General features: G+C 44.6%; 1 protein-coding gene across 1 annotated transcript in view; it reads right to left on the bottom strand.

Moving 5' to 3' along the window:
• Window positions 1–282: 282 nt before the first annotated feature.
• The window catches only part of TET3 (tet methylcytosine dioxygenase 3), a 94491-nt gene continuing 68061 nt past the window's right edge, over window positions 283–26712 (bottom strand). Inside the window, exons 5-10 of the mRNA XM_075346128.1 lie at window positions 23966–24174; window positions 20804–20954; window positions 18576–18665; window positions 16073–16210; window positions 13162–13498; window positions 283–2985 (exon numbers count right to left, since the gene is read on the bottom strand). Of these exons, the coding sequence (XP_075202243.1) occupies window positions 1316–2985; window positions 13162–13498; window positions 16073–16210; window positions 18576–18665; window positions 20804–20954; window positions 23966–24174 (2595 nt within the window). The 3' untranslated portion in view covers window positions 283–1315. The remainder of the gene's footprint in view (window positions 2986–13161; window positions 13499–16072; window positions 16211–18575; window positions 18666–20803; window positions 20955–23965; window positions 24175–26712) is intronic.

The following is a 26712-nucleotide window of genomic DNA, read 5'->3' as shown; positions in this document are numbered from 1 at the left end:
TGGCAGTGTTAGAATGACAAAAAAAAAAAAAAAGAAACAGAATGCCCCAGAGCCTACCAGCACCATGTATGCTATAAAATACAGACAAGAATGGTAGAATATTCACAGTTTTCATTGGACGCGAGATACAGTAGCCCTTTTGTCTACAATTTAAAATTTTAGGATTTTTTAGTCTAATAAAAACAATAAAACAGATGTGCATTGATAAATGACTAATACTCCAATCATTATTTTCTCTTATGTGCACCATAAGAGAAAATAATGATTGGAGTATTAGTCATTTATCAAAAAAGTAGCAAAAAGTAGCAACACAAAGATTGTTAAAAATCATAAAAAGATATTTTGTAAAAACAGGCTACTTCCCCCGTATGGTAAAAAAACTATATTAAATTTTTAGCATTTCATTAAATATTGTTTCATATACATCACAAGGGTGGGGGCTGAAGTTTAAACTTACTACATTTTTTTTTCCTATACAGTAAATATGCTACAAAAAAAATGCTGCTTTAAATAAAATATTGACTTCATAAATTAAGTATTAAGCAGTCATGTTCTCAAACACATCTGTATTAGGCTCTGTTCACACTTACGTCACGCTTTCTGGTCAACAAAGCCAAATCAGCTACATCAGAGCCATTCTCAGATTTATAAAAACACCAGAAAGCTCGTCAGATGGGGCCCACCATCCACAGTGTGAACAGAGCCATAAGGGGTCAAATAGATAACTTCTGCTAGGCAGAGCAAAAGTTAGGTCTAGATAATCTTCAGAGATCCAATAATCTCCAATATTTTATACCAAAAGGGTTACTGTATCTGTGGTATAGCCCGCTGCCATAAATGCATCATGATTATCGTCTATGAGAGCGCTAGACAAATGACTAGCGAGCATACTTTTTGGTGGTAAGTCATCTATGATTTTTAGTTGCTTAGAAAACCTTTGCAGATGTGATTCAGCTAGAAATTTTGCACCATTATTGTTCTATAAAATCCAATAAATAGATGTATGAATGCAATTAAAAAATTTTTCTCTTTTTGTGTACGTGTCTTAAAAGGATGCCAATAGATTCCTGTCATTTGTACAATTGTAGGTTAAAAAAAAAATGCAGATATAAATCTTTCAGATTAATTGAGAAAAAAAAAATAAAATAAAATATACAGTAATAGTTCTCTTGCGGATCAGTTCCTGGGAGATGTGTATAGATACAGGATTCCCCCTGTGGAACACAGGGGAAATATAAGCACCAAAATAGCACCATTTATTACAGTGCTGTCAAATAGCTGAGGTACAATGGCCACCATGGCAGCGGTTTTAATCTCATATCCAGCGACTGTATGGTCCCGTAACCTTGGTATAGGCATAGGAAGATGAAGTGGTAAAAGAGTTTGTCAGGATAGGAGCTGCTTGTCGTGTTGGAATAATGTCCTTGCTTTCGACAGGTGGGGTCTCTGTAGTAGCAGCAGCACCACCCCACTTTCTCTTCTTACCAAAGCCTTTGACTTCCTGTTTAATCCCCAATCTAGCAGCTTCCTCCTGCCTTATTCGTGCTCTTTCTGCCAATTGCTTCATTTTGGCTTCCCAAAGTGCCAGGCCGTGGTTAGGCTGATTTAAGTTCTTATGTTGGTAAAACACCAAGGAAATGCGGGTTGGATGACAGCGATTGGGCTTCTTCAGAGGTGTAGTGGCATGAAGCTCTCTCCGTGCACACTCTATAAGGACAGAGCCATGGGCCGGTGCTACAGCAACTCCTCCAATATTTTCATCAAGGAAATTATGCTCACTGTCAGACCAGACTTCTTCTTCATCCTCCTCTTTCTTTACTGGGGTATCATCTATGTTATCATCTAGACTAAATGGATCCCAGGTATCGCTTTTTAATGGTGTTGATGGAGTGGCTGGAGAAGCAAACATACTCCATGGCTTTCTCTGCATACTAGCACTAGGTGTCACGCTGCATCGATCACTACCAGCTACTGAATTCCAGAGCTTTTCTTGGAACATCTGAGTCTCCTTCATAGCACGCCCACCACTCCAGTTCTTCTCCTGAGTGTTTGCTGAACCTTCACTGAGCTTACATGAGCTCCAGACTTTTCCCGGAGTGTCAGAATCGCGCTGACCAGTCTGAGTATCAATCCCATATATACCCCATTGCTTATTTGGTCCATGAAGATTCTTCAAACCCAGGCTGCTTGTTTGGACACCGTAATAATCTCGCTTATCTAGACCATTTGTTAAGCTGCTTTTCTCACTGTTCATATACAAATTTTGAAGACCTTCTGAATTTGTTCTATCAGAAGGTGGCAATGCCCCATTTGCTTTATATGGAATGGCCTGATCATTTTTCGGTAATGTAAGATTCAAAGCAGGACTTTGAGAAAGAGAATGGACACTAGGGGATCTCTGGAATGCATCGTGCAGATAGTCATTCATGGGTTCCTTCTTAATTACTTTGTTAAAACAAGAAGAATAAGGAGTGTTATCCATTGGAGCAGGTGTAGTCCGGTGGGGGGCATTTGCTGATTTTTGACTATTTGCATTAAGTAGGTTGTACTGCTGTGCCAGGTCTCCAGACCGCCCATAATTCTGCTCCGATGACTCGTTGCCATAAGCATGTGTATTACTTTCTGTTGCTGGTTGCATTTCAGATTTTTTCTCAAACATGTTGTTCAGCCACCCAGCAGTCCTTGTGTCATTGGAACCATAATTCATAAACTGAGACGAGACCACAGGATTAGTGGGTAAGCCGTAGTATCCAAAGGGAGGAAGAGCAAAATTTGAGTGATAGCCATTTATGGAAGGCAAGTTAGGTGCTTGTGCATAGAAAGAATGGTAAGAGTAAACACTATTCATGCTGTAGGGATCTGAGGGTCTGCAGCTGCCGAGCACTGAGTAACTCTCCACAACTCCATTCGCATTATACTTGTAGGTATTGTAGTGATTTGTCGGCTCCACTTTTATACAAGGCTTTACCTGTGGTTGTGGTGTACCTGTGGATTAAGAAGAAAGCAGGAGTTAGTATTTGCTACATAGAACCAAGTACTGCTCATCAATCACTATAATATAATAATCATGCACACAGCAGTATTACAGGTCCATAAAATGTACAAAATATATGGAGTGGTAACTTAGCACCTATGGAGTCTTTATGGCCATACAGTTACTCTGTATGCCTCCATATAACATCTAAACCATAACTTTTTGGGTTGAATTTATATGAAATCCAACAGGAAAAACAAAAAATATGTATTTCGATCAACCTGAAAATATTGGCCCACTTTATTACTATTACCAGCAGGAAAAGCCCCTTGGCTGAACCAGGTGAAGACTGAGAGGAGTCAAATAACATCAATTTGACCCATGAAACCATATGGGTCAAGGGGTTTTTCACCAATTTGATATGGATGACCTCTCTTTAAGAACACCAACGCTCCATTTAATGGCAGCTGTTGATATTACGAATCATCTGTTGAATAAAAGCTGGCCTACAATGCCCGGTAGTGGCCGCTAAATCTACAGAGCCTTGCTGTTCTGCTCCATATACAGTTTATATCCGGTCTGTGCCGTAGCTAAAATAAACAGCTGATTGGTGAAGATGTAATGTATCAGAACCCTACTGACTGACAATGATGACCTATCTTATGTATAAATCATCAATATGAAAGTGGTAGAAAATCCCTTTAACCCCTTCTCGACCCCTAAACATAGTTTATGTCAAGTCACTGTGTATAAAGTAGGCTCAGATGCACCATACCAAGCAGCTGCTGGCTGTGTTACATACGGTATATACCTTTAACTACAGTGACTGGAACTTGTGGTTTCACCACATACATGATGAAGGGCAACTGTAGGGAACAGATTGGTTACCAAGGCAGTGGGGGGCTGCTGAAGGCCCTTATTTCTGCCATCTTGGTGTTCCACAAGGTAAACACTATAGGAGAACCACAATTTTACTGTATACTGAATCGCACTAATCGCATTACAGTATATAGCATAAGCCTTCAAATAGTTAAGCGTTCAAGTCCCCTAAGGCTATGTGCGCACTAGGTGTTTACCGCGTTTTTGGGGTGCGTTTTTGTTCAGAAAACTGCATGACTTTGCTTCACCAGCAAAGTCTATGAGTTTTCATTTTTTGCTGTCTGCACACAGCGTTTTTTTTTAGCTGCGTTTTTGTGGTGCCCACAAAAACGCAGCATGTCAATTATTCCTGCGTTTTTCACCCATTGAGTTCAATGAGATGTTCAAAAACGCAATGAAAAATGCAAATTGCAGATATAGCTGCGTTTCTATGACTAAAAACGCAGCTATAAACGCAAGGGGTGGGTAGTACAGTCACGTGTACAGGAAGAGGATGTACTCGCCCAGCATTCCTTGTGTTGGTAAACACAGAAGACTGAATCCTCCCAGTACCGCCACCCCTGGTTCCACCTCCCGTCCTGCACCATGTCTGCTCCTAGCTCTTCTCCCAGTACCGCCACCCCTGCTCCGGCGCCATGTCCGCTCCAAGCTCCTCTCCCGGTACTGCCACCCCTGCTTCCATCTGCCGTCCTGCACCATGTCCGCTCCCAGCTCCTCTCCCAGTACCGCCACCTCTGCTCCAGCTGTCTGCAGACTCCCGGGACATGTCAGATTGCTCCAGGACCTGCCGGTGATCAGCTGATGCGGTGACACTATGAATTTCGGGCTTAGGGCCAGATGATACTACACAGCTAGCCCTAACCCCATTATTACCCAGCGAGCCACCCGGCACCAGGGCCGCTGTGAGAGTTGGATACAGCGCCAGAAGATGGCTCTTCTATGAAAGCGCCATTTTCTGGGGTGGCTGCGGACTGCAATTCGCGACGGGGGTGCCCAGAAAGCTTGGGCACCGTGCGCTGCAGATCCCAATCCCCAGCTGCCTAGTACCTGGCTGGACACAAAAATTGGGCAAAGCCCATGTCGGTTTTTATTTTTTTAATTATTTCATGAAATTCATTAAAAAATTTTTTAAAAAAGGGCTTCCCTATATTTTTAGTTCCCAGCCGGGTACAAATAGCCAGCTGGGGGTTGGGGGCAGCCGTACCTGCCTGCTGTACCTGGCTAGCATACAAAAATATGGCGAAGCCCACGTCTTTTTCTTTTTTACGTTTTTGGGCAAAAAAACTCCTGCATACAGTCATGGATAAAGGATGCTGAGCCTTGTAGTTCTGCAGCTGCTGTCTGCTCTCCTGCATACACTTATGGATGGAGTATGCTGAGCCTTATAGTTCTGCTTCCCCTGCCTCTCCCCCAGCACACAGTACTGGATGGAGCATGCTGAGCCTTGTAGTTCTGCAGCTGTCTGCTCTCCTGCATACACTAGTGGAGAGTGAAGGAGAACAAATTGAAGAAGGAAATTACATCAGATTTTTTTTTTCTTCAATCTTTAATGGCATTGTTCACTGATAAAAAAAAAACGCAGCAAAAACGTAGCCAAAAATACACCAAAACATGGTAAAAACGCATGCTCTTTTTATGCGTTTTTTTCGCGTATGCGTTTGTGTGTTTTTAGAGGCCAGAAATTCAACGTTTTGATGCCACAAAAAATGGTTAGGTGCGCACATACCCTAAGGCCCCGTGTGCATGCTGCAGTTTTTTTTTTATACTTTTTGGTGCAGGTTGTGGTGACCTTTTGATCACCACAAACTGCATGCTTTTCCTTCTCGAGCAAAGTCTGAGATTTCAGATTTGCTGTGTGCACGTTGCTTTTTTTTTTTACTGTGTGCTACATTTTTTTTGGTGACCACAAAAATGCAGCATGTCAATTCTTTTTGCTTTTTTCCCTGCATTTTTCACCCATTGGTGGTAAAAAAACAAACAAAAAAAAAAAAAACCCGCATAAACAGTCAAAAAATGCATAAAGCATTTTTTTTTAATGCGGTTTTTGCCACAGGGTCCAAGGTCGTGAAGGGGTTAAATAGATATATAAATATAAGGCTGCTTTCACACTTGCGTTCAGCGCAATCAGCCGCTATGGAGAATAGTGCAGTCCGTTACCGCACTGCGCTATTCTCCATAGACTTGTCTTGACGACGCACTGTAATGCAAGTGTCTGCGTTGCATTCGCTGGACGCCGCAGAGTCGTTATTTTGACACCGCGTCGGGCGGAGGGAACGCTACATTTAGCGGGTTTTGGGTCGTTGAAATAACACACCTTGACGGATTCTGCTACAATCCGCCAAGGTGTCTAATGATTGTCTATGGTGGCGGATTCCGCCGCAATGCGCTAAGCTGCGGAATCCGCTGACTGATTCCGTCACGTTCTACTGAGAATGCTCAGCATGTCCAGCAGAACGATCTAAATAGTTTTAAATCACTCCTGGTCTCTCTCTCTGTCGGTCGGTCTCTCCCTCTCCCCCTCTCTCATACTCACTGATCACAGGCGCGGTGTTGCACAGCTGTCACACTGCTCTGGCGGCTTCTCCTGCTTTTGAAAATACTGACGGCTCATTATTCCATCTTGTATTCCCTGCTTTCCCCGCCCACCGGTGCCTATGATTGGTTGCAGTCAGACCCGCCCCCACGCTGAGTGACAGCTCTCTCACGGCAACCAATCACAGCCGCCAGTGGGCGGGTCTATGTAGTGCAGTACAATAAATAAATTAAAAAAAAAAAAAAAAACAGCGTGCGGTCCCTCCCAATTTTGATACCAGCCAAGATAAAGCCACACGGCTGAAGGTATTCTCAGGATGGGGAGCCCCCAGCCTGAAAATATCAGCCAGCAGCTACCCGGAATTGCCGCATCCATTAGATGTGACAGTCCCGGGACTCTACCCGGCTCATCCCGAATTGCCCTGGTGCGGTGGCCATCGGGGTAATAAGGAGTTAATAGCAGCAGCCCATAGCTGCCACTAAGTCCTAGGTTGATCATGACAGGTGTCTATGAGACAACCCCCCACGATTAGCCTGTAAGTGAAAGTAAATAAACACAAACACCCGAAAAAATCCTTTATTTGGAATAAAAGATAAAAAAAAAAAAACCCTCTTTCACCACTTTATTAATCCCCAAATACCCCTCCAGGTCTGGCGTAATCCACACGATATCCCACAACGCACCCAGCTCTTCTACATGAAGCTGACAGGAGCAGCCGTAGAACACGACCGCTCTCTATCAGCTCCATGCAGCAACTGAAGTGAGCCGCGCGATCAGCTGTACCCTCATTCCCTCGGTTACCCGGGTCACCTGAGTGACGGCAATGCTGATCGCGTGGCTCACTGCGGTCACTCAGGGGATTTGCGGTCACGTCTCTCTCTCTCTCTCTCTCTCTCCCCCTCTCCTCCAGACCACAAATCTCCTTTCCCGGCGAAACATTAAAAAAAAAAAAAAAAACACAACAAAAAAACAACGCAAAATGTTCTTTCACAGGAATCTGTTGCCTTTATTAGCGCACTATTTGCAACGCATCCGTCACATGCGTCACACAACTGTGACGGATGCCTCACAACGCAAGTGTGAAAACAGCCTAAGATATAATGTGATGTTATGTAGGAATGTATAGTGTAAGGTATTGTAATGTATAAGATGTAGCAGGGCTGAGAATGTGACTATGTAGAGGTGTAGGTGTATTGCTATAAGGTGTAATGTTATGTAGTATATAATTTAGGAATTATATGTGTTATAGGTGCAGGTGAAAGATTAAATCTGCCCGGCAACAGACAGTTGGGATTAGCCAATAGTAGAGGAGCTAGTCCTGAGGGAGAGAAATAGTTTGTGTGGAAAAGTCAGTTGGGGCCCAGCCTGTGACAGAAACAGACGTCAGGTCTGAGGAGCAGCAGAGCCGCATGAAGAGAGGGAGACGGTCACATAGGATAGCGTGACTGAGGAAAAGAAGAAATAACTGAGAAAGAAGGGGGCGACCATGACAAGGAGTCAGCGCACTGACCGAAGGAATGAGTTACCGAGAGAAACGGGTCCTGGTGCAAGACCGAGCAGGACAAGGAACAATGTGGGTGTCAATGTGGGTGTCCCTTAGGCCTTGTTCACACACTGCGTTTTTACCAGTTTTTTTTTTGTGGCAGAAATTTCTTGAGAAAATGGTTGTAACCTTTCTGCAGACATTCCCCAGCAAAACCTATGGAAAAAAAATAGCTGTGCGCACACTGCGTTTTTTTTCTCAAGAAATTCTGCAGAATGTGCATGTCACTTTTCTGCAGGTACCTGCATTTTTTGACATAGATAATGGACCAAGGGACCAACCTGCGGAAAAAATGCACCAAAACCGCAGTAAAAACACATGTGGTTTTCGATGCGTTATTGGTGCATTTTTTGATTGCAAGTGCGCTAATCTTTCAGACTCGAAGTTTCTTGAGAAAAATCCTTTTTCTAGTGAGAACAGAGCCTTAGGCTGCTTTCACACATCCGTTTTTTGCTGAGCGGCAGAATATGGCGTTCTGCAGAAAAAACGCAACTTTTTTTGCCGCCGATTGCTGTTTTTCCGCATAGACTTGCATTAGCGCCGTATTGTGCCGCATGGCCTTGCGTCCGATTTTTGCCGGATGCGGCATATTTAGCCCATGCGGCGGCCAGATGGAACATTGCCTGGCATGTTTTTTTGTGCGGCGAAAAAAACAGATCTGGTGCGATTTACAATGCAAGCCTATGGATGCGGCGTCCTGCGGCAAAAAACGCATCCGGCCGCGGGTTGTTTTTTTTTTTATTATTAACTGCACATGCTCAGTATCAAGCCGCATCCATCAAAAAGCGGACGGGCTGCATGGAAAAACTTATGCAACGGATCAGTTTTTTTCGCCGCATCCGTTGCATACATTTTTGAGCTGGATTGAGCTGCAGTGCAAAAACCGGATGTGTGAAAGCAGCCTTAGGCGTCTTTAGTAGTTTATAGCTCAATCCTGCCATATTGGCAACATCCCTCTAAGGCTATGTGCACACACTGCATCTTTTACTGCATCTTTGGTGCATTTTTGAGGTCACAAAGATGCACCTAAATACATGCATCTCCTTCCCCCAGCAAAGTCTATGAGATTTCTATTTTGCTGTCCACACAGTGCATCTTTTTTCGGCTGCCTCTTGGGCTGCGTTTTTGAAGATTCAGCGTGTCAATTTTTTCTGCTTTTTCCAGCGTTTTTGAACCTTTCCAATCAATAAATTTGACTCAAAAACGCATGCGGTTTACTGATGCATTTTTGCCGCAGGTACGCTTTTTGGAGGCAAAAACGCCGTATCTTTGTGGTTAAGAAAAGATGCAGTGTGAACATTGCCTTAACCCCTTCAGCCCCCGGGCACTTTCCGTTTTTGCGTTTTTGTTTTTTGCTCCCCTTCTTCCGAGAGGCGTAACTTTTTTATTTTTCCATCAATCTTGCCATATGAGGGCTTGTTTTTTGCGGGACGAGTTGTACTTTTAAATGAAACCATAAGGTTTACCATATAGTGTACTGGAAAACAGCAAAAAAATTCCAAGTGCGGAAAAATTGCAAAAAAAGTGGGATTGTACAATAGTTTTTGGGATATTTTATTCACCGTGTTCACTATATGGTAAAGCTGATGTGTGGGTATGATGCCTCAGGTCGGTGCGAGTTTATAGACACCAAACATGTATAGGTTTACTTGTATCTAAGGGGTTAAAAAAAATTCACAAGCTTGTCCGAAAAACGTGGCGCACGTTTTGCGCCATTTTCCAAAACCCGTAGCGTTCTCATTTTTCAGGATCTGAGGCTCAGTGATGGCTTATTTTTTGCATCTCGACCTGACGTTCTTAACGGTACCATTTTTGCACAGATGCTACGTTTTGATCGCCTGTTATTGCATTTTGCGCAAAATTTGCGGCTACCAAAAAACGTAATTTTGGCGTTTGGAATTTTTTTGCCGCTACGCCGTTTACTGATCAGATTCATTGATTTTATATTTTGATAGATCGGGCATTTCTGAACGTGGCGATACCAAATATGTGTGTATTTTTTATTTTTTTAACCCTTTAATTTTCAATGGGGTGAAAGGGGGGTGATTTGAACTTTTAGGTTTTTTTATTTTTTTTAATTTTTTAAAACTTTTTTTTTTACTTTTTTTTTTTTATTTTACTAGTCCCCCTAGGGGGCTATTGCGATCAGCAATCCGATCGCTCTGCACTATCTGCAGATCTCAGCTACAGAGCTGAGAACTGCAGATTTGCTGCTTCACTTTCAATGCCGGCTGTATTCCGGCATTGAGAGGAAGTGACTCATGTTAGCCACAGGCGTCATCACATGACCCTGTGCTACCATGGCAACCGCCGAAAGTCACGTGATCATGTCACGTGACTTCCGGCGGGGGCGGGGTAAGTCACTGTCATGGCGGCGCCCATATACATATCGCTGCCAAGACTTTGGCAGCGAAATGTAAGGGGTTAATGGCCGCGGGTGGAAGCGATTCCACCCGCGGCTAGCAGGCACACATATCAGCTGTTGATAACAGCTGATATGTGCGCGTCTCGCCGCCGCCGACCGGCGGCAGGGGGCGGGGCTTACTGGCACACGATCCATGACGTATTCAGTACGTCATGGGTCGTTAAGGGGTTAAGAGGGAAAAGCCGTAGAACTGCTTAAGGAGGCGTGACTTCCAAGGACTGATATACCCCTAGGCTGGGTAGCGTTGGGGAGAAAAAGGACTCCGGCCCTGTGTGCACTGAGTAGATTTGTTCCTTTCAGCACAAAACGCACCCTCTGGCAGAATTCCACACCTGCAGCAAAAAACGCACCAATAACGCACGTAAAATTTGCATGTGGTTTACCGCGGTGGTCTCCCTGCGGTTTTTTAATTATTATCAATGGCAAAACTGCAGGAAGCAGCAGAAAAGAAGTGACATGCTACTTCTTTTTCCTACAGAAATTCTGCAACAAAACGTGTAGGGAAAAAAAGAAGCAGCGTGCGCATAGTATTTTGGATTTCTCAGACTTTGCAGGGGAAGGACTGCATGAAGGTCCTTGTAGCGTCACATATAGCGATGTGTGCTGCCGCAGCAACGACGAACAACCTGCGTCCTGCAACAGCAACGATAATCGGGATTAGAACGACTGGTCAACGATTAAGTGAGTAATTTTGATTGTTTAACGGTCGTTCATGCGTTTCACACGCAACGACGTCACTAACTAGGCCGGATGTGCGTCACAAATTCAGTGACCCCCAACGACATCTCGTTAGCGATGTCGTTGCGTGTAAAGCCCACTTAAGTATACTGGGTGTGGCTGTGTCACCAACGGTTCTGGGGGAGTATAGAGTTATACTCATATCTGTGTCTGGAATTTCATATTTGTACTGAGTTGCCTTTTGCTTTCTAAAAATGTCTCATATGTTTTAAAACCGGTTTAATATTTCAAAATGAGCAGGGACATAAGTTGTGGGTTGGTTTTCTAATAGCTTTGCCTCCCACGTTGTTGCTTTGAGTGCCAAACCTCCCAGGTTCCTTTCCACTACTGCTGTACAATGAAACAATATAGGAGGTAGCACTCTGTTGCAAAGGTGATGTCCTTTAATGGCCCATTAGTGTGACAGCGACGTTTCGGTTCACCAGGAACCTTTCTCAAACAGGACTGTGGTGGCTGCATTATAATATATGGAGGACTATGGGGTGAATTATAATACATGGAGGACTATGGGAAGTGCATTATAATACACGGAGTACTATGGGGGTACATTTTAATATATGAAGGGTTATGTGGGACTCATGATACTATATTGAAGGCTATGTGGGGGGCATGATAGTATTTGTAGAGCTATGAGGGAGCCTTTATACTTTGTGGAGGGCCATTATACTTTATGTAAGCAATTAAGCAGTATTAAGGTTTGTAGGCTGAGGGAATGATGTATATCAGAGCATGGGAAAGCTGCGTTCGTAGGGAAAGATGTATAGCAGAGCATGGGGAAGCTGGGAGCTTAGGACAAGATGGATATCAGAACACAGGAAAGTTGGGTGCTGATAGAGAAATTTCAGAATCATGGGAAACCTGAGTGCTGAGGGAAAGACCCAAGTGTCAGTCACTATCCCAATACCCAGAGTGTCAGGGTCATTATCCTGTACCCCAAGTGTCGGAGGGAGAGAAACAGTTTGTGTGGAAACGTCAGTTGGGGCCTAGCTAGGACAGAAACAGACCTCAGGTCAGAGTAGCAGCAGAGCCGCAAGACATGGGTGTCCTGAAGAAAGGGAGACCATTATATAGGATAGTGTTACCGAGGAAAAGAGGGAATAACTGAGAAAGAGAAGGAGGTGACCATGACAAGGGGTGATCTAGTGGAGCAGGGTCAGCGCACTGACCGAAGGAATGAGTTACCAAGAGAGACTGGTTCTGGTGCAAGACAGAGCAGGACAAGGAACAGAGTGTCTTGAGCGGGAGTTCCCAAGGCGACTTCAGTAGCTTATAGCTCAGTTCTGCAATATTGGCAAAATCCCTCTAAAAAGGAAAAGACGTAGAACTGTTTGAAGAGAAGAATGACTTCCAAGGACTGATATACCACTAGGCTGGGTAGCGTTGGGAAGAAAAGGACTTATGGAGGTTGGAACAACTGAAGTGAAGAATGTGTGCTTAATGATCCTCTGTGACACTGAAACGTGCAAGGAGATTTGTGTCCGCTATCTGAAATACATTGTTTTTGTCAACTTTATGTTCAGCAAAACTACGTTTTTTATGCACTTGTGGTCTCCCTAATGAACCCTATACCATCTGGTCCTGGCTGGCCAACTCAAATGGCAACATGTGGCCTGCAAAGGCATATTGCCTCCAGAGTGCAACACAATACACCCAGCCAGAACCTCCACCTTCATGTAGCATGCTGGGGTGCAGCAGACGATTACCTCGCCCACGACTACCACCCCACGCCATATTACACTATGATGAAAATATTCGTTATGGGCAGTTTGTGTAGCAGGACTTGGTCAGTCAGCCACATCAGTAATCTGTGACCACCTCCTACCTTCTGGCATCCACGGCACAACATCATTGCCTTCTAACCAGAAGAAAAGCCCTTGATATTGCGTGGTAGGAGGCAGCTCTCAGGGCTCCAGTGGTCACACAATACAGTCCTAGCAGCTTGACTCTGTTTTGCAATTTGATAAGCGCCAACCCCAGTCATAGGTCATTAAGGAGTCAATGTACAAGCACAATTGCTAAGAAAACACCCCCATGTTCACGTTAACACTTATCCCCGACTCATCTTTCACCTGGGTTCTGCTGGTTTGTTGGAGTCTCCACTTGCTCCTGCTTGCTTTTATCCGGAGTGGTCAGTTTCTCCTTCTGAAGCTTTTTCTTTTCAGCCGCAGCCTTTTTGGCCTCCAGCTGCCTTTGTCTGCAGGATTTGGCAGGTTCAGAAAGCTTGCGAACTTCACGGGGAAAAGACGTCAGCACCTGTATTCCCCCTTTTCTGATCTTTTCATGTTGGCCCTCCTCACTCCCAAACTCATCTGTGGTGTCGACCTTGTAAAGTGGTAGCACATGGAGTTGTTCATCCTCCGCAATCTTGCCGACCATCCTGTTGTCCTCCTTTGTTAGGGTGCAGACCTAAAATTCCAAAAGAAGACAGGGTTGTGGACAATGCATCTCTCAAACTGCCTGCACAGTGTGCTCATCATCTCACAATTTCTAGCTTAGCATTATATTAATTTCCTACAAACCATAGTCTTAAGGCCCCGTCACACACACACACACACACACACACACACACACACACACACACACACACACACACACACACACACACACACTTTTGGCAGATCTGTGGTTGCAGTGAAATCATGGACATATTGTTCCATTTGTACACAGTCACAAACCTGACACTGATTGTCTACAATTTCACTGCAACTACAGATCTGCCGCAGATTTAGCTCTGTGTGTGACAGGACCTTTAGGGTATAGACGTGCATTTAAGAAAAGAAAATGTGTCGCTAGGTTTTTGCCACCTAATCTAAGAGCAGTATAATGTAGAGACTGAGATCCTGATACCAGTGATGTATCACTTATTTATAGATACTATGCTGAACTCTCAAGCATAGGTAAGCATAGGTGGTGGTTATAAACGGACAGCACGTGGCTACATGACTGGTAACTGCATGCAGTCTGGTCACATCAGGTATCCATAGTTAAAACCTGAGCTTAGTCTGCAAATCAGACCAAACTGACACGCGTGTCTGCTGACGGCCTCTCTGGGTTTTGGCCTTACTTTTAAATAAGCAATTACACTTGCTGAATAAAAGGAAATCTGACAGCAGATACATGCTACCCTCTCTACTGGCAATATGATTCAAACACTGGCTGTATGATCTCAGCCGGGTATGTTTGACTCTTAGGCTATGTGCCCACGCTGCGGAAAATGCGCGGATTCTGCCGCGGATTTCTCGCGGAAAAGCCGTGGATTTTCCAGAAATCTGCAGCACAGCTACTCCCCAGCCATTTCTATGGCATTTGGGAAATGCTGTGCCCAGGCTGCGGATTTTTCCGCAGCGGAAATCGTGCGGATTTTCGTGCGGAAAAATCTGCAACATGTCAATTATTGTTGCGGATTTTCGTGCGGGTTTTGCCTATTCAATTAAATAAAAAAATAAATAAATAAAAATCGCAAAATCCGCGTCAAATCCGCACCTATGAAAAGGTGCGGATTCCGGGGGAAAGCTGCGGATTTTGATGCAGAAAAATCCGCAGATACAGAGTCCCGTGGGCACATAGCCTAAAGAGCTGTTGCATTTTAGACAAAATCATATTTTAAAAGTTGTTGCGAACTAAGCCGCTAGGAAGACTAATCAACAGGCGGGTCCCCAGCGGCTGCTCTCTGCCCACTTTCCTGAAGTGAGAGGTCTCTCCCCATTTACATTTATAGGGAAAGATCTGTCAATCCAGGGGAGTAGGTGGAGAGCGGCCTCCAGTGACCTGGCTAGTCTCCCGCACGTCTCAGTTGCGGCAGCTTTTACAGTATGATTTTGCCTAAAATGACGCAGCATTTCTGAGTCAAACCCATGTGGCTGAAATCATACAACCCATAGCGGATACCAGCTGCTCATGGATCAGACATGATGTATCTAATGTCGTGTCATTATTAAGTAATTAGTGGTTAAAAAAATGTTATGCTTTACAATAACGATTGTTAGCACGTTTTATCAATACTTTGTGGGATTGTTTTATATCTGCGTGGTGGGTCTCAAGTATAAACTCAGCTGGTGGTCTCAAAGTATTCCAGTCCAACAATGGATAGTATTGATTAAAATATTGGGTACACAAAGCACAAACCGAGAAGTCACCAAATAATTCCATGAAAGGCTTTAGTAGAGAACTAAATGAGTTTGCGAGCAAATTGTAGATGAAAAGTCAAATAGTGGAGGAAATACTTACAAAGCGACTATCCAACTTTTCACAATCTGTAGTTGGTAAAGGGATATTACAGCAGGTTCACATTATTACTTATTCTCAGGACAGGTCTACCTACTACACTAAAGTTGGCAGATCACCAAAAAAGGGAACTTGTTCCCCAGTCTAATTGGCTGTAATAGATAGGAATAGCTAGACGCCGTGCTAACCTGACAGTCCCACAGACAATGGGGGCAGAAGTGTGCATACCCGACTGACAACATGACTTATTTCAAAGAACTGACGCTGCCGGAGCCAGCTAATGAGAAGTTGCACTTAGGGGAATGCTCGCAGCACTGTGGCCCATTGTTCTGCAAATCTTTTTGCTCGACTGTAATTTCCCTTACAAGGGGTTGTTAGATTACTTTTCTTTTAACTATCCTCCAGCACTGAAAACAGCTAACCGGTGATGGTGGCGGTTGTCGGCCATCACAGATTTATTATCAATGAACTACTTTTAAGCAAGGTCAATCAATATAAATGTAGTAGAGCGAACCTTTAAAGCCCTATATTTAACGACAGAGCTCTCAATCCCCTGCAAAGGCAAAAAGAGGATTCAGTCACCACTAGGGGGAGTTAATGTAATGTTTTACATTAGAGCTCAGTGTTTATAGCATATACAAAGAGCAGGCAGTCAGGATTCATAACTATATGTCAGAAATTAATCATTACAGAATTTTGGAATAATAAAATAAAAATACAAATTATTCATTGGTGAACAGCAAATAATCAACTTACCACAGTGCAGCCATTGTAGAGATTGTGCTGGTCTTTATGCGCATGGGCACAAAAATCCATACATGCTGTAACACCGGAGAATGGACGCCCCTCTTCCGACCCAAGCCTGCAATCTATTGCTATTTCCTCATTGTTAACCTAAGAAACATAATGATGAGCTGTAAAAAAGTCCATTAAACATATACCGCGAATATAATTATATAGGCAAAATTGGTAAACCCAGAAAGTAAGCAATTTGTTCAATATATTTCACATCTATAATAATATATAATCTGTCATTGTGTGTATACACATATCTACTGAATTATTTCCTTTTCTCTGCATTTTCACCGTAATGTTTATAATACTGTAAGTAAATAAGACTGGTGTGGGGAAAAAAAAATGCAGCAAAATAAAAATACTTTCAAAAATAGAAGTGTTATTTTTTTTTTATTTTTTTTAATCATTTAACAAAATGCAAAGTGAACAAAAAAATCTGAATAATATCAATATTTAGTGTGAATGCGCCCTTCTCCTTCAAAACAACATTATTTCTTCTTGGTAATTGCACACAGTTTTTGAAGGCACTCGGCTGAGAGATTGTGCCAAACATCTTGGAGAACTAACCACAGATGTTCTGTATATGAGGCTTGTGCAAATCCTTCATGTAATCCCAGAGAGAAGGCCATGAGGTTGAGATCAGAGCTCTGTGGGGTCCGGGTCATCACTTTCAGGTTCCTGGTTTTCCTTTATGCTGAAGATACCACTTAATGACATTGGATGTAAGTTTGGGGTCGTTGTCCTGATGCAGAATAAATTTGGAGACAATCAGACGCCTCCTTGATGGTATTGTATGATTAATAAGTATCTGCCTGTTTTATCCCTGACCAAATCCACAGCTCCCATGTGCTGAAATGTAGCCCTAAACGCACAAGGCGCTTACACCATTTTTACTATTGTACCACTCACCGTCCCTTTAGCAAATTGTCATCTGTTAAGCTAAAATGTGAGTTATTTGGCTTTATCAGTCCAGAGTACCTAGTGCCATTCTTCTGCACCTCAGTTCCTACATTTGTTGAATAACTTCTTTGCAATTCTTCCATGAAGACCACTTCCAGCCAGAATCCTGAACAGTCGATGAGTGTAGCTGGGTCCATCAGATTGTTTCAGCTTCTGGGCTGATTGCACTGCTGGACATCTTTTGATTTAGAAAGGAAGTATGATGTGGCTTTCATCTGCTGCTCTAAGCTTTCTCAGCTGACCAGATGTCCACGATCCTAAATATTGGTTCGCATCTTCAAGAGCTGCACATCTTGAAACCATAGTCTGCTGGGAAATCTGTACCTGGGAGAGATCTAGCTGATGCAGTAGAACAACCTTGTTGATGTTCTCAGTCTTGCTACGTGTATCACCTCTCACAAAAAATGGTCTTCGCCAACCACACTGGCAGAGTTTGAATGCTCCTCACAAAAGTTTTAAAATCTCCTACAGAGCGGTTTCTGTTTCACTTATTGATGGTGCGTCAACCTATATATGAAAATGGTGAACATTATCACCTGTTTGGTATAACTGGTTACTCATACGCCTGACAATAATTCTACAAAAACACTGTGCAAGTGTACCTAGAAGAAATGATGCTTTTTGAAGGCAAAAGGCGGTCACGCCAAATTTTGATTTCTTTTTTGTCCAATCGCTTTGCATTTTGTTAATTGCTTAAAAAAATAAAAACACTCTTCATTGTTGAATTTGCTACACTAAGAAGGAAAAGCTACAGAATTATAGAAATCACACAACCAATAGACATGTTAATGATATGAAAATGATGAAAAAGTGGAAACAAAATTTTCAAAATATCTTTATAAATTTAGTATCAAGTATGAGCGCCTTGTGCAGAAATACTCGTATTTACAGACCATGGACGCAATCAATGAAGTCATTAATCGTTGTCTGACAGATGTTCTGCTACACTGAATGCACTTGAGCAAATCATCAAGATCAACTGTTGGCAGTCCTTTTTGCAATTGCTGAGCAAAGATGTCCCAGATGGGCTCGATGGGAGACAAGTCCAGAAATGCTCTAGATCACAGTAACACATTTAGGACACACAGGCTGCTCAGTAGCACGAACAACATGTGGCCTAGTGTTGTCCTGTTGAAAAATGTCTCATGGGACATTGTTCTGGAGCCATTTTTTTTTTTAAATAAAAGTAACACTGAGCTTGTTAGTGTACCTAGCATGAAGGCAAACCTAAAGTTTTGTAAGGTATTGTAAATTAAGTACTACAAAATAAACACCCATGTACATTTCTATCAATATTGTACATGAAAAAACAACTAAAAATATGGCCTCTTACAGCTTCAGTGGCATAAAGACCTAAAAAAATAGAGGCAGCTCGGATGCAATAATGACTTACTGAAACGTTTCTAGAGCAATCTAGAGGGTACCATGCCTCTCTATTGGAAACGCTCCTCTGGATCAGTCATGAGGCACTATGCCTTCATCAGTGACTGCCAAATGGACTTACCTGATTATGATAAGCCTGGGGAGCAAGCTTCTTGTAAACTGGAGCAACCTTTGTAGCCAGATCTTGAAAGTTTTCTTTAAGACCATCCTCCTACAAAAAGATAAAAATAAAAAAAAAAAAAAAAAAAATGTAAAAACCATCAGTATGATACTTGATAATATGCAACTATTCGTCAATGTTTCTGCAGTGTGGATAGGGAATGATCAGTAGACTTAGGCTGCTTTCACACTACGTTTTTGTAACATGCGTCATGAACGTTTTTTTGCTGTAAAAGTGGATCCTGTTTTTACAAAGAAAAACGCATGCAAACGCATGTGTTAATTTGCAGGATCCTGCCACTTGAAGTTTATGGGCGGGCATTGAAGTCATGTGATCGGGAGTGAGGGGAACTGAACGTGATAGACTGGGAGCCGGCATCTGACAGCTGCAGACGCTGGTAACCAAGGTAAACATCGGGTAACTAAGCGAAGCGCTTTGCTTGGTTACCCGATATTTATCTTGGTTACGAGTGTCCGTCGCTCTCAGGCGGGGGAGCGAGGGCAGGGGAGAGAGAGACTGATCACGCCAGGCTGGTTTCTGGGCATGCTCAGTAGAGCAAGCAAGATCCTGTCTATCAGCATGCCAGCGTTCACATGCGTTTGCGCGCAGTATAGTCAGGATCCAGTGAAAAACAGTATTTGGACGCAGCTCAAAAATGCTACAAGTAGCGTTTTTGAAAAAGTTAAAAAAACTGCAAGTCGCTGGATCCTCACTATAACGCACGCAAACGCATGTGAACGCATGTTGACGCGAGTCCATTGCAAATGCATTGAAATGAAAACGCATTTGCACTGGATCCGTTTTTGCGTTAAAAAAACGTTCATGACGCATGTTAAAAAAATGTAGTGTGAAAGCAGCCTTAACTGATGGGAGTAGGAAAAAGCTAAAACCTGAAGGTTTTGTGTCGCAACTATTTTTTTAATTAGTAAAATCTTTTATTGATTTAATTTACTTTTAATAAAAAGGACAAAAAATGATTCTTTTTATTATTTTTTTCCTGTTACGAGATACAATGAGCATGGGAAACTAGGGTTGGTCTCCGTCCCATCTCTAATGCTGTGGGTGTATGAGATGCGGTATGCATTGCACACGATCTTTAGCATGCACAGTCCACAGTTTGGTAGGGAACTGGGCGCTGAGCTTCATTACGCTCCTGGCCCCTAGAACTTATAAAAAGGAGAAGAAAAGCACATCCAGCGCTCCGTAAGCGTTTTCAGATACTGTGTAGCATTATGACTGCTGCAACTGCACCCACTGGTGTGACGCTAATCATAACCACCCCCTTTGGGTGTTGCCAAAGAAAGAAGGGCTCAGGATAAGGTCTTGAATTACAGGCCAGCGCCATTTGTTGGTGACTGCACTGTGATTCAAGGAAGTCTCTTGTTCCGCTACCCAAAAAGAGCAGTGCCGTGAAAAGTGTTACAGTGGGAGTACATAATCAGTGCAACCAGGGGCAGCGGCGGGGAGCACATCAAAGCTCATCGATTCATGCCCCTAGATGTACTATTACCACACTGGATGCGTTCCTCTCCGGTGTCAGTTAATGCTCGGATTATGTGTACTGAACCAGCCCTATAACACTTTTCATAGCACTGATCTTTTTGAAGTAGCGGAAGAGACATCCTTGAATGACAGTGCACGCACCAACAAATGGCGCTGCCCTGTGATTCAAAACATTATCCTCAACCCCTCTTTTTTTCCAACATCCAAAAGTGGAGGGAAGGATTAAATGTCACCCCAGTGTGTACGGTTGCAGCTGTTGTAATGCTACATAGTATTACCAATGCTTTTCTTTGGATTATTCTAGCGCTTAACCAAAAATATGAAAATGTAATTTTTTCATATTTTAGACAAGTTAAAAAAATAAAAAGAATTACAAAAAAACCCAACACAAAATAATTGCAATTTACATTATCATTATGTTTTTTTCTTTTTGACAACAGATTCCCTTAGAGCTGTGGGAGCTTTACTGAGGAGACAGCAGATGGCGCTGCGCTGTTATGTTGCTCATATTGTACTATGTAACCTTTTCGGTTTGTTTCAGTTCTTCCCTGTATCGTCCATGTTGTGATGACACAGATAATGGTTGCTGCGTGTGCCAAGTAAAACAGTTCATTCTTACACAATTCTGCTGAAAGCTAAAATCTCCTTTATCATGTCATATGTATATTGTGTCCAAACAAACCCACCTCTTTAGGATGATCCCCCACAAGTCGAAACTTCCTTGGAGTTTGGCTTCGAGCATACTTGCAACCATTGAAATACATGCTCCACGAACAACCAAAGGAGAAAGAAGCTCCACATGTGTTGGGATCCTTACCTTGGCATGCACAAGTACGGCTGAAAAGACATAGTATAATATACATGAGAGTCCTGTATATTTTACAGTTTCCCACTAACTTTTCATGATCCTACTATTCCAGGTCTTTCAAATAATGGTATGGGAATGTCATTATTACAGTTACAGTGCCTTGAAAAAGTATTCATACCCTGTGATTTTCCACATTTTTGCACATTACACCCACAAACAAATGTATTTCATTGGAATTTTATGTGATACCACAGTTAAAGGAGTTGTCCGACATTAGCTTAACAAAAATTTTTGAGTTTATCTGTGCTGTATTGTCATATAAATCACACCTACATTGTTATTTTCTGTTTTCTAACTTTTGTTCCTCTTGAATTATACCTTTATTCTCTGCAGCTTCTTGTTTACATTCAGATCCAGCAAACATGACCACTTCCTGTGCAAAACCTCAGTCAGAGCTGTCACCGCCCAGCCTCAGTGTCCAGCCCCTCCCCAGTGTCCAGCCTCGCCCCCTGCCCGCCCCCTGCACACACAGTCCCTGTCAGTATATTCTTCCCCAGCACCTGACCTGGTATCACTACAGCATTGCAAATAACAGCCTCACATCGGGGTCTGCACCGCACACATGTCTCTGCACCGTACACATGGCTCTGCACCGTACACATGGCTCTGCACACGCATGGCTCTGCACCGTACACATGGCTCTGCACCGTACACATGGCTCTGCACCGTACACATGGCTCTGCACACGCATGGCTCTGCACCGTACACATGGCTCTGCACACGCATGGCTCTGCACCGTACACATGGCTCTGCACCGTACACATGGCTCTGCACCGTACACATGGCTCTGCACACGCATGGCTCTGCACCGTACACATGGCTCTGCACCGTACACATGGCTCTGCACCGTACACATGGCTCTGCACCGTACACATGGCTCTGCACCGTACACATGGCTCTGCACCGTACGCATGGCTCTCCACCGTACACATGGCTCTGCACCGTACACACATGGCTCTGCACCGTACACACATGGCTCTGCACCGTACACACATGGCTCTGCACCGTACACACATGGCTCTGCACCGTACACACATGGCTCTGCACCGTACACACATGGCTCTGCACCGTACACATGGCTCTGCACATGCATGGCTCTGCACCGTACACATGGCTCTGCACCGTACACACATGGCTCTGTACCGTACACATGGCTCTGCACACGCATGGCTCTGCACTGTACACGCACACACATGGCTCTGCACACACACACACATGGCTCTGCAACCCCCCCATCCCCATCGGGAACACATGTGGAGTACATACTCACCCGTCCTCGGTCCCCGCCGCTCCTGCACGTTCGTCCGCTGTCTGTGCTCTCTTCAGCACAGTAGTGACGTCACCGCTGTGCTGCAGAGCGCACAGACAGCGGGAGGGACAGTGACTTCTCATCAGCACATTCAAATGTACCGGCATCGGTGATCTGTGATGCCGGTACATTTGAATGTGCGATCCTGGGCAGGGGGCCCGGTGCTGGAGCTGACACTACGGCAGCTGCCGCCAGGCCCCGCCCCCAAATCACGGACCCCACAGCAGTGCAGGGGGAGGTTACTGGAGGTGCAGGGGAATGTGTGGGAGGGTGCAGGGAAGGGGGCGGTGACTCCTCGCACTGTAGTCGCCCAGCAGGGAGGTGACATGCTGCTCCACATTTGCATGTCAACATGGCCCTGCCCATGTAGACGTGCAAAGACCGGAAGCAGCAAAATCGCGGCAGGAGCGGTCACATGACCGCTCTGAGCCGGGGGAGAGGGGGCTGACAGCGGGGCAGGTAAGTGGTCTCTATCTACTTACCTGCCCCAATGTAGCCCAATAGGGAAATAAAAAAAAAAGTCAAAGAAGCCGGATAACCCCTTTAAGCAGCATTTGTGAAGTCAAAGGAAATGATTCATTGTTTTCTTAAGATTTGAAACCCATAATTCTGATAGTTGTGACATATATTTGTTTTCAGGCCCCTGTAGTCTTCTAAAGCCCTTAATAAAATCCAGTTGCCTCGAGAAGTCACCTAATAAATTGAATTCACCTGTGTGTAATTTATCCCCAGTATAACTACAGCTGTTCTGTAAAAGCCTCAGAGGTTTGTTTGAGAACATTTGGGATCAAACAGCATCATGAAAACCAAGGAACACAGCAGACAGGTCAGGGATAAAGTTGTGAAGAAGAGTGAATGGCACAACTGCAAACCTACCTAGACATGGCAATCCGCCTAAACTGACATCTCAAGCAAGCAGAGCACTAATCATAGAAGCAGCTAAAAGGCCCATGGTCAGTCTGGAGGAGCTGCAGAGATCCACAGCGCAGGTGGCAGAATATGTCCACAGGACAGCTATTAGTCATATACTCCACAAATCTGCCCTTTATGGAAGAAAAGCAAGAAGAATGCCATTTTTGAAGTAAGCCATAAGAAGTCCCGTTTGCAGTCTGCAAAAAGCCATATAGGGGACAAAGCTAGCATGTAGATTTTTTGGGCTAAATGCAAACCACTATGATGGTGGAAAATTGACAATGATCGAAACCCTGAAAATACCATCCCCACAGTCAAAGATGGTGGTGGCAGCATCAAGCTGTGGGGATGCCTTTCTTCAGCATTGACAGTGAAGCTGGTAAGAGTTGATGGGAAGAAGGATGGAGCCAGATACAGGGGAAATCCTGCAAGAAAAACTGTTAGGGGCTGCAAAAAGACTTGAGACTGTGGAGTAGTTTCACCTTCCAGCAGGACAAGAACCTTAAACATACTGCCAAACCTACAAGGCATCAAAGCATACTAATGTGTTTATATGGCCAGGTCAAAGTCCAGTCCTAAATCCCATTGAGAATCTGTGGCAAAACTTTAAAAATTGCTGTTCACAGTTGCTCTCCTACCAATCATCCTGAGCTAGTGCTATTTTGCATAAAAGAATGGGCAAAAATTTCAGCCCTTTAGATGTGCAAAGCTGGTAGGCAATGTCACAAACATTTCGGATACGTCTTTCTTTTAACTCACTCATTGTTCAGGCCACATCTTCTAGAGGTTGGGTTTCCAAATTTGGTGATGGTTTCGGTGATTGCGTCATATAATTTATCTCCCATGGTACGAGGGATTCCCTCCCAAGCCATGATTAATATGATAATGACCGCATTCTCGCAATGGTGGCCAGCTCGGTGTCGGACCAAACACAGCAGCTTTTCTTCCTCACTTTGCCGGCGGATAACCTAAAAAGACAGAAAAATTCTACACTAGTTAGGTTTGGTGCTCATAAGTGCCATCTTTACTTTCAGGCATGGTTAATCAAATTAACAATAAGGATAACCAATGCATGGATATTAAGCTTAAGGAGTTTTTCAAACTGGACAACCCTTTATATGAACGATTAATCAGCTACCTTAAATTTCTCACTATGCTATAAAAGAAGGGAATTTTGTTACTTACCGTAAATTCCTTTTCTTCTAGCTCCAATTGGGAGACCCAGACGATTGGGTGTATAGCTACTGCCTCCGGAGGCCACACAAAGCATTACACTAAAAAGTGTAAGGCCCCTCCCCTTCTGGCTATACACCCCCCGTGGGATCACGGCTGCTCAGTTTTAGTGCTAAAGCAAGAAGGAGGAAAGCCAATAACTGGTTTAAACAAATTCAATCCGAAGTAACATCGGAGAACTGAAACCGTTCAACATGAACAACATGTGTACCCGAAAAAAACAAAAATCCCGAAGGAAACAGGGCGGGTGCTGGGTCTCCCAATTGGAGCTAGAAGAAAAGGAATTTACGGTAAGTAACAAAATTCCCTTCTTCTTCGGCGCTCCATTGGGAGACCCAGACGATTGGGACGTCCAAAAGCAGTCCCTGGGTGGGTAAAGTAATACCTCAAGTTAGAGCTGCAAAACAGCCCTCTCCTACGAGGAGGCAACCGCCGCCTGCAGGACTCTTCTACCTAGGCTGGCGTCCGCCGAAGCGTAGGTATGCACCTGATAATGTTTGGTGAAAGTGTGCAGACTCGACCAGGTAGCTGCCTGGCACACCTGTTGAGCCGTAGCCTGGTGTCGTAATGCCCAGGACGCACCCACGGCTCTGATAGAATGGGCCTTCAGCCCTGATGGAACCGGAAGCCCAGCAGAACGGTAGGCTTCAAGAATTGGTTCCTTGATCCATCGAGCCAGGGTGGATTTGGAAGCCTGCGATCCTTTGCGCTTACCAGCGACAAGGACAAAGAGTGCATCCGAGCGGCGCAGGGGCGCCGTGCGGGAAATGTAGATTCTGAGTGCTCTCACGAGATCCAACAAATGCAAATCCTTTTCATACCTATGAACTGGATGAGGACAAAAGGAAGGTAAGGAGATATCCTGATTGAGATGAAAAGAGGATACCCCCTTAGGGAGAAACTCCTGAATCGGGCGCAGCACTACCTTGTCCTGGTGAAAAACCAGGAAGGGAGCTTTGGATGACAGCGCTGCCAGCTCGGATACCCTCCGAAGAGACGTGACCGCTACCAGAAAGGCCACTTTCTGTGAGAGCCGAGAAAGTGAAACATCTTTCAGAGGCTCGAAGGGCGGCTTCTGGAGAGTAACTAGTACCCTGTTCAGATCCCATGGATCTAACGGCCGTTTGTACGGAGGGACGATGTGACAAACCCCCTGCAGGAACGTGCGTACCTGAGGAAGTCGTGCTAGACGCTTTTGAAAAAATACCGATAGCGCTGAGACTTGCCCTTTAAGGGAGCCGAGCGATAAGCCTTTTTCCAAACCAGATTGCAGGAAGGAAAGAAAAGTAGGCAATGCAAATGGCCAGGGGGACACTCCCTGTGCCGAGCACCAGGATAAGAAAATCTTCCACGTTCTGTGGTAGATCTTAGCAGACGTGGGCTTCCTAGCCTGTCTCATGGTGGCCACAACCCCTTGAGATAATCCTGAAGATGCTAGTATCCAGGACTCAATGGCCACACAGTCAGGTTCAGGGCCGCAGAATTCAGATGGAAAAACGGCCCTTGTGACAGTAAGTCTGGCCGGTCTGGTAGCGCCCACGGTTGGCCGACCGTGAGATGCCACAGATCCGGAAACCACGACCTTCTCGGCCAGTCTGGGGCGACGAGCAGGGCGCGGCGGCAATCGGACCTGATCTTGCGTAGCACTCTGGGCAAGAGTGCCAGAGGGGGAAACACATAGGGCAGTTGGAACTGCGACCAATCTTGCACTAAGGCGTCTGCCGCCAGAGCTCTGTGATCGCGAGACCGTGCCATGAAAGTTGGGACCTTGTTGTTGTGCCGGGACGCCATTAGATCGACGTCCGGCCTTCCCCAGCGGCGACAGATTTCCTGAAACACGTCCGGGTGAAGGGACCATTCCCCTGCGTCCATACCCTGGCGACTGAGGAAGTCCGCTTCCCAGTTTTCTACGCCGGGGATGTGAACTGCGGATATGGTGGAGGCCGTGGCTTCCACCCACATCAGAATCCGCCGGACTTCCTGGAAGGCTTGCCGACTGCGTGTCCCGCCTTGGTGGTTGATGTATGCCACCGCTGTGGAGTTGTCCGACTGAATTCGGATCTGCTTTCCTTCCAGCCACTGCTGAAAGGCTTGTAGTGCAAGATACACTGCCCTGATTTCCAGAACATTGATCTGAAGGGTGGACTCCTGCTGAGTCCACGTACCCTGAGCCCTGTGGTGGAGAAAAACTGCTCCCCACCCTGACAGACTCGCGTCTGTCGTGACCACCGCCCAGGATGGGGGTAGGAAGGACCTTCCTTGTGATAATGAGG

This window comes from Anomaloglossus baeobatrachus, chromosome 4 (assembly GCF_048569485.1).
Source record: "Anomaloglossus baeobatrachus isolate aAnoBae1 chromosome 4, aAnoBae1.hap1, whole genome shotgun sequence".
Lineage (NCBI taxonomy): Eukaryota > Metazoa > Chordata > Amphibia > Anura > Aromobatidae > Anomaloglossus > Anomaloglossus baeobatrachus.
This window is presented reverse-complemented; position numbering and strand designations above follow the sequence as displayed.